Genomic DNA, 11,942 nt, shown 5'->3' with positions numbered 1-11,942 from the left:
TCACGTAAAGCCCTAATCCTTAGTTAAGCCTGAAGCATAAGTTAAGCCTGGGCTTAGTTAGACCTGGACCATTCTTGCTATTACTACAACTGTTATAGCACATTACATAATATGGCACAGTATAAGGCCCAATTAAACTAGGTCTATGGAAAACAAAGTAGCCTAGGCCTAAACTAGTTAGGCTAGGTCTATACTCATTGGCAACTTGTGGGTTGTGTACACATACAAGCCTAATTATATAGACCCTTTTAGTATGCCATAAACAAGTGCCCAAATGGTTAAATGATCTTGGTTTGTGTTAATTGTCAGCATTGGCCTAGCCTTTTTAGGCTAACATGAATTCAGCCTAATATTTTCTTCTTCAAAAGTATAGCCTAGGCCTTGGTTTAATTTGGATGCAGTCAATCATCATTTATCAAAGTTGCATCAGTACCTCCTTATTCCCTTAATTGACACCCACATTGACGATTGAAGTTAAAAAAAATCTTTTTAAATTATCTTTAGACAGTAAATTTTAACTCCCTGAATTTCAGGACTTTTTTTACAAATCAAAGGTGACATGTGCTCTGAAGAAAAACTCCTAACATAAAAAGCCACAGTTAGCAGACTGTGATAAAGACAAACCTGGTGAGTGACTACTAGACTGAAATCCAGTTCCTGCAACCACAGCAATAAAGTCTTTGTTTTAATCAATGCACTTGTGTGTTTGAAACTTTCAAATGGACACTCAATGGCAGTTGGTTAAGATATAAGGTTTTACCTTCACCATGGAGAGTTGAAGGGAATCTGCCTCATCATCTGAATAATGGACTCAAGGATAGCAACAAATCATGATTGGATAATGATTTTGAGCAAGTAAATATCTGGCAATTTGAAAGTTTGTATTATTTTTTTACATATTATTTAAGCTGTTTAGCTCACACACAAGCAAATGATCAAGTGACAACAACCGATGCAGTATATTTAAAGGTATTGAAGACTTGCCCTAAACCGCATGCCGCGCTCTGAAAAAGTTTACTTTCCGTTGCTTGCAAGTGAAGTTTTTTTGTGTCGCTACAAAATGCAGACAGTAATGAAACCTGATACCTTGTTATCTTTTATCTAGACCTGAGATGTCCACGCTGCTATGTGCACTGTGTTGTGGGTATTGACTGTGATGTTTGTATTGACTGTACACTAATGTCTATTTACAGATGGTAGCAAGCTGTGTGTGTATTTTCTGGGATCAATGGTGGTGTCTAACACTTCTGTTACACCGCATTCGAAACTAGGTCCGATAACCGGCATGAGACGTTTCTTTGTGCGGGAGTCTCCACACCCTTTAAGGAGAAGTATTTATATCCCATTAATAGAGAAAGAATTATGTTTCAATTGGTAGCATGCAACTTAAAATTTTGCAAACATTAGATACAATCAAACAATAACAAGGTTCATTTACAAGGTAATCTACTGCCCTTTATTTCACATTAGTCTGTCACATCAGAAGGTCACAGCTTTCAACAATTATACAAACAAATTCTCTTGATGGGTGCTTCGTTAGATTCCTGCAATTTTCAAGTTTATCAATGTAATAAGTTCTGAATGTGGCAATGTGGAGAAGCTTTGGGATAATCTGTGGATAAGACTGCCAGACTATCAACAAGATTCCACATCCATGCAACTCCAACTGCTTCCTTCACCTCCTTGCAGATGTACCACATGTCCAAAAAAAAGTCAGCATTGGTTAATGTAATTAAAATCTGGCTTCCTCCTGAGCTGGCAAATACACATGAATTGTCAAGTACAGAGGTCAGTGTGAAACCACTGAAAGATCTTCTCAGCTTTCAAGAAAACAAAGACTTGAAGCCAAATTGACAGAGGCCACACTGATACCATTCCACTCTCATAAGATGAAGGTATCACACACACTTCATTTTGCTTCTGCGATGCAGTGCCTGGTAGACTGTGAGGGTCACCCAATGGATGTTTTAACAACTGCCTGGTTTATAGAGCTCTGCAACAGATAATTCATCCTAATGTCTAGTCGTCATCCTGTCATGGCCTTGAGCAAGTTGAACCCACTTCAACACAAAGCAGCTATTGAATTCTTGTCTAGGTACTGTCAAATCCACATCACCATCATTGCTGGTTCCAGCTACGCTGACCATGATAAAAGAGTACAATGAGGGTTTTTTAATTCACCCAACAGAGCTTGCATTCCAGTACCTTTGGGCAGCTGAAAAGATATTCAGAAATTGTTATATATGAGTGTGTTTGTATGCATGCATACAAGGGACGAAATAACTGGGTTCGCATAGCAATTTGCTACCCAAGAATTGCCAGTTGCTAATCAATATTACTTTTGATTAGCAAAAGATGCAGTACCTGCTAATGCTAATTGCTATTTCCAAGAATTGTCAAGCAATTATTGCTAATCAATTCTCTAAAACTATTTCGTCCCTTGGCATATGTGTGATTTTCTTGCTTTACAGAACAGCTCCATTTTGATAAGCTATGTAACGTGGAAACCTGCCAATCATATGTTTGAAATAGGAGAGGCTGAAACGATTCTTAAATGGAAAGCTTAACGACTTCTTGCATTTTTATACATCACTGTTCAGGTAAGGCCAGTAAGGGCAGTATGAAGAATAAGTAACAATTAATAATTATCATTATGGCCATTTGCTGTCTGCATAATAACAAACTGAATGATGTCATCAGCCCTGTGCTCAGTTGACAACACTGACAAGTAGGCACACTATGTCAGTGTGATCCATGAAACCTTATTAAGGACATGACCTTATAGTATATATGCTAATGGAAAATACATAAGCTACAACATACACCAGTCTTCAGTTGTGCAGGTTTTTTTTTTTCTCGACAGACCCATTCAATCTGTTGCACCTACTATAGCCTAGTACTACATTCCTGAGAAATTAACACCACAATATCAGTCTTAGGTTTGCCCACAGACTCCCAACTATTGCTAACTCCTACACTCAAGTATATAGTTTAGTTTAGTAGAAAAAAAGACCAGGAGAGACATTCAAGTCCCCATTAAGGACCCTAAGGCTATATGAGAGGAATAAAACCGAGGCCATCAAATGTCATACCCAATTACAATGCTTAATGTACTCATCCAAAGTATTCTTAAACCCATTCACACTACTTGCAATTCAACCTTCTTAGGCAAACCATTCCATCCATTCACAACACTTATATAAGTTGTATTAGACTTTAGAGAAAAAGTTATGCCGAATATTAATCCTACTATGTAACTTCTGGAGTTTAATACAATGACCTCTGGTACAACTACTTTTTGGCAAACCTGAAAAGATCAGTGAAGCATAAATTGTCATTTTATGTGTAGGCCTACTTAATTTAATTGAAGGATCTATTAATGTAGGCCTGATGCTATAGTTGTGCGTCTGTAATCTAGCCTAGCCAGGACTGTGATGTGTGCTTTTCGTTTGTATGACTAAAGTAGGACTAGTAGTATGAGGCGTAAAATAAAACAAGTGTAATGACAGGTTTTCAGCTAGTTTTCTATGCATTTCAGGTGTGAAGATAAACGTAAATGTCATTAACTAACGCATACTCTAATTCATTACCTGATATCCATTTTGTTCCTCGTATGCCTGTCAAAATCTGACATTCTGAGTCGCTTCGTTTGTTCGCAACGAGCACAGTGTGCAAAGCTGCTATATATTGTGTGTGGTGTTTTTCGTGTTTCGCGCAACTGGTAACGACAACTGGACCTATTTTGATGCCCATGGTTTGCGTGTGACGTCACAAATCGCCAGTTGGCCAAACTCTCTCTATATACGGCTCTGATTGAAAAGAATGATAGAGGAGAGAAAATGGCTTCTCCTCATGTTGTGATTCGCATGTAAAACCAAGGTAAGGTTTCTTTTTCACCCTCTCATTGCAAAGATAATGAATAAACTGCTGTCAGTCATTATTTTTAATTCAAGTAGTTTACATAGGCATGTACTATTTACCATGAAATTGGTTCTAGATCCTGATAATAGTTGCGACAAATTTGATGTAGCAAATTGCTACATCGGTCAATAAAGGCAGCACACTGCAAAGGATAGGCCAAACCTATACATACATCTAACATGTAGTTTATGCTGCAGGATGTGATATAGGCCTAGCCAGCTGTTCAATTTGCGCTATTGAAAGGTATCAGAATATTTTAAGGGCTTCCTCGTCAGGATTTTCATGATCAGAGGTCACGGTGGGGAGGAGGGAGGGAAGATGGGGGGTGGTCTGGTGGCAACATAGGCCAATCATGTACATATATCATATCATGGTATAGGAAATATAGGCTGCCTTGCAAGGCTTGCAATTACCATTCTACAGTGGTCATAGTTGGGAGGGGGATGATACTATGGTTGAGTGTGATCTAAGGGAACAGCATGGTAGAGGGAGGGTAGGGGAAGGGATGGTCTGGTGGGAGCATAGGCCAATCCTGTACATTTAAGCTTAGTGTATAGGTTCATGGTGAGGAAATACTGCCAGTCATGCATTACCATTCTACAGGGGTCATGGTAAGGAGGGATGACATATATTGAGGCATACCTTGAGGCAATACAATGATTATGGGTGTGCGGTGGGGGCCGCCTATGGTGGCAGCTAGCAAGTTCATCATTGGCAGCTCATGAGCATCATGAAGGGAAGCACCTGATTGATGTTACGAACAAACAAGTCAAGATCCTTATCATCCAATTTTTGCTTCTATATTTTCAGATGCCTAGACACCGATACACCGGACAGGAGGTATTGGCAAAAGGCAAAGGTGTAAAATTTGTCCAGATGGATTGGCATACGTTTAATGTATGAAGTGCAACGCAAAACTTTGCCCCAACAAGAACAGAAATTGCTTCCATGCATATCACTAAGACACAATTACAATCAGAACTGACCTTGCTTTACTTAAGTATTCACCTTGTTTTGTTTTTTGAAGTCCCTACTTTTTATATGTGTTTTCAGTCTATGGTATGGTTACCTTGAGATAAGCTCTTACTATATCGTGTTCATTAAGGTACAATTACAAGCAGAACTGACCTTGCTTTACTCATGTATGCACCTTGTTTTGTTTTTTGAAGTCCCTATTTTGTATATGCGTTTTCAGTCTATGGTTTGGTTACCGTGATATAAGCTGTTACTGTATCATGTTCACTAAGACATACATAATTTCAATCAGAAATGACTTGCTTTACTCTCGTATTCACCTTGTTTTGTTCTTTGAAGTCTAAAATGTTTTTAATCTATGGTATGGTTATCTTGAAAATAAACCGTTAGTAGAAAAGGATAAAATCTTTGTCATATTTCCAGTTTTACCCATTGTATCAAATTTGCTACAAATGAATAGAGTGGGTCAAGGCGGGTCAAATTGAAAATTAATATTCTATTTTCAGTTAGGGTGATTAGAAGCAATATATGGTGTTATGATGATATCATTTTCACTACATTTGTGTATAGAGTTTTCGAATTCAGACAATTTGGGGACGGGAAAAGGTACTTTTGCCCATGCTCCCAGTGGCTCCGAATGGCTCCGAGTGGTTACGGTCTTGTATATATATATTAACGATATCAAGTATTAACAAATAAATAATAATACGTATTGGTTGTTAAACGAAGGTGTGTATTATCTCTGTATTGATCCAAATGGAAATGTTGCGTGCTCATTATATTAAAGGATGACTTCATACAATCTTTTAGTCTGATATGTTATGTTACTTTGTGCAAAATATGCTCTAGAATGTTCCTTTAAAAGACAAAGAGCTAATGACGTCGGTACCTAAGTGCAGACCTATAAATATTAGTGTTTATGTTCTAATAATTAACCAAAACATGTTCTTTTAACATTTTCTTTCAAATAAACAACAAAGTAAGACAACATTACCATGTGTCCTTGAAAAATGTGAAAATGTAATCTAAACATGTTATTAAGGGGATAGAATTATTATATCTTCCCATTCAGGTTTGAGTTGCATCTGATGAAGTGACCTAATTATCTGCGTCTTAGACTATACGGTATACAGTCAGTTTAGTTGATGAACCTCCTTAGTCTGTCTAAAGGGTTATGTTTCAAAAAATGTAAAGTATTATGGTAAATGCAACATTGACAGATAGCAGTTTGCCATAAGAACAAGTAGCATATCTATAGTATTATGTATATTGCAGCTAATTATTTTTCTTTGACCAAATTTTGTTTGCAAAACTTGTTTCGTCTCTAAATTGTCTGTGGGGGGGGGGGGTAGAAAAAGGGGGAAGAGTACTTTTTCGCTACCCTTATACCCCCTGGCTTTGCCACCTGGTATATATTAAATTTACTAATTTTAATCTTAATAATATAGTTTTGGATGGCGCTAAGGACTTTTTAATTACATTCCAGCTCATGTGAAGATAACAGGATGCGATAACAAAGCCTAAACCAGCCAAGACCAGCAATCATTCAACTATAAATGATCTTATTCCTATGATACTGTTCTATATAGGTGATTTATCCTTTGTCTTAAATCACTGTTAAAGTCTTAACTAGTCGAGACTAGTGTTCTTACAAACCATAACTGATCTTCTTCCTATGTTATTGTTCTATATAGGTTACATCTCCGTTGTTATTAAATCACTACATATTATAAATCACGTCTATCGATCATATTCGACCATATTTACTACTGAGCTCTTGTGAGAATACGTAGTAGTCAATCGCAATTCGCACTACACCAATGCAAACCATAAGTGGGTATCTACATGCTTGACCACTGCCGTATATGTACATATATTGGTGAGGTGATCGCTGTCACTCTTATTGTAAATGTGACGGTAAATATACACTGTGATATCTCTGTAACTAAGGACAAACTTACATTCATGGCAATTAATCCTAACATTTGTAATACTTTGCTTGAAGGGTCATCAAATGCCGTAAGACAAACTTGAATTCTTCTTAAATTGTGTAACCCCTGGTCGGGCTGGTAGGGAGGGGGGGAACTTGTCTGTATTTGAAATATCGAATGTTTTGTCTTTCAGCTGTATGGTTTTGATAAATATCTAAAATGTGTTTCTGATTATTTCATATTACCCGAACAGTTTTATATTCAACATAGGTACTTCAGCACAACAAAACTAACGAAGCATAGAAATATGAAAACCTAAATCTTATTTTATTCTAAAATCGTCTCGTGGTGACGGTTTGAATATTCTCTATCATTGATTTCATTTTGAAATGTCTTCACTGCACCATATATTAACGTCTTATAAAATATGCATTTACTGAATTTGGTCAAATAAAAATTTAACAAAAACTTGATTAAGAAAAGTCTCATGATAAATGGGTTAGTATATGTAAATGGTATCAGGCGATCTTTGGTTTTCGATATCTATTTCAAAGGATGTAATGGATATATTCGTTTCGTTTCCATAGATGTAAGGATCGCTGGTAGAACCTCTTTCAGAACTGCTCTCTTTAGAGTCCGATTGGCTATCTCGTTTATGATATGTTGAATAAAAACCGTTGTCTCGTAATGTTCTCGTCACAAATTGATCGTCCAATAATGATGTTGAAGAAACACTTTTTGACGGGGGAGGGGGAGGACGAGGACGAGGAGGAGGACGAGGAGGAGGACGAGGAGGAGGAAGAGGAGGGGGAGATGCAAATGAACGTTGACACGTTTGCCTATGAAGAAAACAACACACATCATTGATTATATGAAACTGCATATATGACCATCATAATACAATTTGTTTGCAAAAGAATTGAAACGTCTTAGGTGTTGTGTTTTATGTGATTGAAAGTCAAGAAAGGGGTTCGTATTAGTAAGTTATACAAAACTTCAACACTATTCAGGGCAAAAAAAAACTAATAGCTAAATAATTTTAAGTTGTATATTATGAACTTCTGTCAACAATTAAAATCAAAATTGTTTATAATGTACCGAATCACCCCAAATGACCGTTAATTATGCACTTACCGTAAGTATAACACACAGAAACATAGAAAACGAACTCCTATAAATTGATTACTACAGAAAATGTCTGACCAATACTAAATTCTCTGCGCAGACTCAGGACTGGAACTCGATTTTATAACGACACGAGTTACTAAAATGTGGATCTAAATTGTGGCGTAATATTAGTGCCTGGACTTGTTATTTAAGAAACAGATAGGTGAGAAATTGAAACATACGAAACATACTTGACACAACAACCAGTTAATAGGACACCCAATAGCAGAAGTATTAAGGACAACAATCCAATCATCATATGGAATCTGTAATCTGAAAGGAGGAAATGATAGATATCAAGCTTACGTTTGGACTTAATTGAATAGAATACGATCTCTTAAGTTACTGTTCGTACTGAAAACAAAAATCCCGCATCTATAGACGCACAGAAATGCACGCGTACGAATACATATCATGTATGTGTGCGCACCTTCACAAAGCTGGCACCAATGTAAGAAATGTTTTTTAACTAGCATGAATGGTTCTTCTTTAGTAATTATTAGATAAGACTCAGTTTAGTCCATATCATAAAAAAAGTATCCACAACCCACCCCCAACACACCCTCACACCACCCTACCCAAAGCAGGGCATTACGTGCATGCAAAAATGTGAAAATATTGTTTTTAATCCTTTGTTATCCCAACTCATGATTAATAATGATTAATAAATTATACATTTTCGTGATACCTTCGCAAGTTGGTTGAACTCCGATCCAGTTGTAATCTTGAGATGACGTAATATTACAACGCATCCATTCATCGCCTTTCAGAACAAATCCGAAATCACAAGAAAAAGTAACCCTAGTATCATTAAGGCTGACCACACGGCCATTTTGTTGCGTAAAGTTTTTAGGACATCTAGTTTCGTCGACATTTTCTTCTACGAGTGAATCTGAAAATTATAACCACGTTATTGAATAATTATGAAGCAATTCGAAATGAAACGTAGATGATTAGAACTTAACGTGTACATATCCAGTTATACAACACACCCATTGCCAAATAGTAGCACAAATATGAGTAGTTGTGTTATTAACTGAATGTATTCAAAAATGAGGGAATGCAATTGTTTCGTTTTTTATCACATTTTTTGTGAAGTGTTAAACAACTAGATTTATTCTTAAACATTTTAAAATAGTGTGATAGGATACAACTTACCTCCATAAATTGATATTGCTCTGGCGCCTCCACATATGTTGCTCTCATTTCCAGGACAGTTGTGATCACATGACGCAAGAGGTACATTCCCATAAACCTGATATCCAGCAGATGAATTCCAACAGTAGCATCTACTGCCCACTGTCATACCAAAGTACGGTAAACCTTTCTCTCCAAAGCAGTAATACCGACATTTATTTTCTGTTATCTTATCGTCTGTTTTAAACGTCTTACCATCTGGTGGGTTAGTCTCTGATGTTTTACCAATTGAATTATGATAGCAACCTAAGTATGAATCTAAATACAAATTTGGAAATAAGAAATTTATGATTCAAAATGTAATGTTAACAAAAATGTAAATTATGAGTAAGGATTATCTAAATATATTTTTGCATCAGATGACTTGGTGATGACAGATGACTTGGTGTTCAGTAGTAGAAATTACTAGTCTTGTTTAGATTATGTCCATGGAGGTAGTCAAACGTAGCTATATCTTAATATAATTTCACAAAATTATCATCTTGGCATGGAAATTACATTGCTTATCATAAGTTTCGAAGGAAGGCTAACATTTGAAGACGATTTGATAGGCCAAATTCATACGAATAGTTAACTGTATCCGTAAGGTCGCATGATCTTTACGTGGATACCATTGCATATTGCAAGTTCTTACATAAAAACTTGCTGATCTATCAAAAGTGATGTAAATGGTATATTATCAAGAACTGCTATTTGAAATAACATTATAGAATCCTTCAAATTAATCGATTTAATCGATCTATTATCTCATGTCTAGTTCAGACTTTCAATTGACGTTTTCAAATGCTGTTTTAATTCACTATAACAAGAAGTAATAATTTTCCATTCCATGTGAATTATATTTAATGATGGAGTACCACCCATGGCCGAATCATTAGTTGCCATGTTGAACATAACGTTAAGAGTTCCGAGGATAGGTTATCCAACCCACCTTCCCAGTAATGGTCTAATTTCGAAATAAACTTCTTAACTTTTACTTTTCTGATCTTAATTTTACTGTAAAATTAAGATCAGTAGATTTGTGAAATCTTACGATAGGAATGATGGTATCTCATTGATTGGCCTAGATTTACCTTTACAGCTGATTATTAAAGCATAGTCTACTTAACTACAATGAACCCGTTTAACAGGAGTTATTATCATTAAATGTTGTGATGTTTGGCAACAGTGTTAATCTTTTATAAACCTTAATCCTACACTGGTAAATTGTAATATATTTACTTGATAGAATCTAGAGCGACGTGGAATCTGGAACTAATTACGGTCAATCGTCAACTGTATCAAGAAAAACGTAACATAGATGGGTTACGTATGCTATACCGTTACAATCATTTACTAACCACACAGAGTCGTTTGCAGTTTGCAACAATCGAGCAACGGACACAACTATCTACAAGGAAAAGGTAAACAAATATGATAATAAAGAACACTTACAACTTTCTTCCTCTTTACCAGTAGCAGTCTCAAAAAGTAAATATATCGCCAAAGTAATCACCAACCTCATAGTTCTAGAAGTTAGATATAAAATACTCGATGTATAACTCATAAAAGTGTGTATGCAATTGATCCTACGTGTTTGCTAAAGGTAGTTTTAGTTTTAGTTTTAGAATCAAAATGAAAAGTGTTTGTCTGCTTTAAATCTTTTAGTAGGCGTTTTATTTTATAATTGCAGTAATTACATTATATCTCCTACTTCAGTTAAGTGAAAGAATTCGCTGCTTTCCTTTCATCACAATTGTAAGTTAGCGTTAAGTATGCACTTACATTATATTTATAATGATTATAAATCTCATATAATAAATCTCTTATAAATGTCATAAAAACAATTGAGTCATCCTGCTTCATTCTTAATTAAAGGCTTTGACCAATATATACCCCAACATGACCAGGAAATTGCCGAGTGTTTCATCGCTCTTGGTATATGGCAATGGTTTTCCGATATAGTCTCCATTCTCAAGTGTCAAATACCAGTTATATGAATAATTCAAAGGATTAAGAACTTTTAGGTTAAAGTATGTATGGAAACGTTTAAGGTGCCATCGAAGTGTTTAGATATTTTGGTCGCAAAATGTCGAAATGATGACATTCTGATCCATTCGAACGTTATTGATCGTTTTGTTGCAATACACCGACTTCAAGGTTCTTTTTACTGATAAACAATTTATCATTTTGTCATATATTGTCGACATGAGATACATTAAGTCATTAAATTTGATCATTTCGCGCAAATAGTAAAATTGATGACATTTGATAAATAATCATTTTGTCAATATGCAGCACAATGATAAATTCTTCTCTAACTAGGTTTAAGGCATTTTACATTTTGTTGCAATATTTTCATGTATTTACTGAAACAATTAAGCATGTTGTTGAAAGATGGCACTATATTTACGAAGAGATCTTAACATTGTGATGGAACCTTAACGTCTCCGTATTATCGTTTTCATAATGCACGGCGGTGGTATTCTCTCACCATAATCATGTTTAACGTTGTAGGAGTAACCTGATCCTGATCGTAAATAGTATGCAAAACAATCATTGCCTTTGAACTGAATAAAGATACACGGTACATGTCACGCAAATAAAAAGTTACATTTGAAGCCAATAAACTATTGTGACACTGTATCATAATTTCCGTTTATGTTGTCCTTCATGCAAATTATCTTATAAATTAATGGGATCAAAATTCAAAATTTAATCGTCATTTCTTAAAAATGTCTACGAGAGAATCCTGATTTTTCTTAAACTGGT

The 11,942-nt window shown here is 35.7% G+C and overlaps 1 protein-coding gene across 2 annotated transcripts; it reads right to left on the bottom strand.

The window, feature by feature from the left end:
• Positions 1-5,111: 5,111 nt before the first annotated feature.
• LOC139974107 (uncharacterized) lies at positions 5,112-10,757 on the bottom strand. 2 transcript variants are annotated; one of them, XM_071981026.1, is made up of 6 exons: positions 10,626-10,701; positions 10,413-10,466; positions 9,153-9,449; positions 8,683-8,886; positions 8,186-8,267; positions 5,112-7,666 (listed from the first exon to the last, which is right to left on the bottom strand). In XM_071981026.1, exons 3-6 carry the CDS (start codon positions 9,298-9,300, stop codon positions 7,327-7,329), a joined length of 774 nt encoding a protein of 257 aa, XP_071837127.1. In that variant the 5' UTR covers positions 9,301-9,449; positions 10,413-10,466; positions 10,626-10,701; the 3' UTR covers positions 5,112-7,326. The 2 variants fall into 2 exon arrangements, with proteins under 2 accessions (XP_071837127.1, XP_071837126.1); XM_071981025.1 differs by lacking the exon at positions 10,413-10,466 and having other exon boundaries at positions 10,626-10,757.
• Between the last annotated feature and the right edge of the window lie 1,185 nt (positions 10,758-11,942).

Source organism: Apostichopus japonicus, chromosome 9 (genome assembly GCF_037975245.1).
Source record: "Apostichopus japonicus isolate 1M-3 chromosome 9, ASM3797524v1, whole genome shotgun sequence".
Classification (NCBI taxonomy): domain Eukaryota; kingdom Metazoa; phylum Echinodermata; class Holothuroidea; order Aspidochirotida; family Stichopodidae; genus Apostichopus; species Apostichopus japonicus.
Note: the sequence above shows the minus strand (reverse complement) of the source record. Positions and strands in the feature narration are given on the sequence as shown.

Bases quoted from the DNA above. Each gene is read 5' to 3' on its own strand.
- LOC139974107 (XM_071981025.1), bottom strand. From the start codon at position 10,737: ATGAGTTATACATCGAGTATTTTATATCTAACTTCTAGAACTATGAGG. The intron at 9,450-10,625 runs GTAAGTGTTCTT...ATTTGTATTTAG, and splicing joins TGGTAAAGAGGAAGAAAGTT to ATTCATACTTAGGTTGCTAT. The intron at 7,667-8,185 runs GTATGTTTCGTA...TTTTCTTCATAG, and splicing joins TTAACTGGTTGTTGTGTCAA to GCAAACGTGTCAACGTTCAT.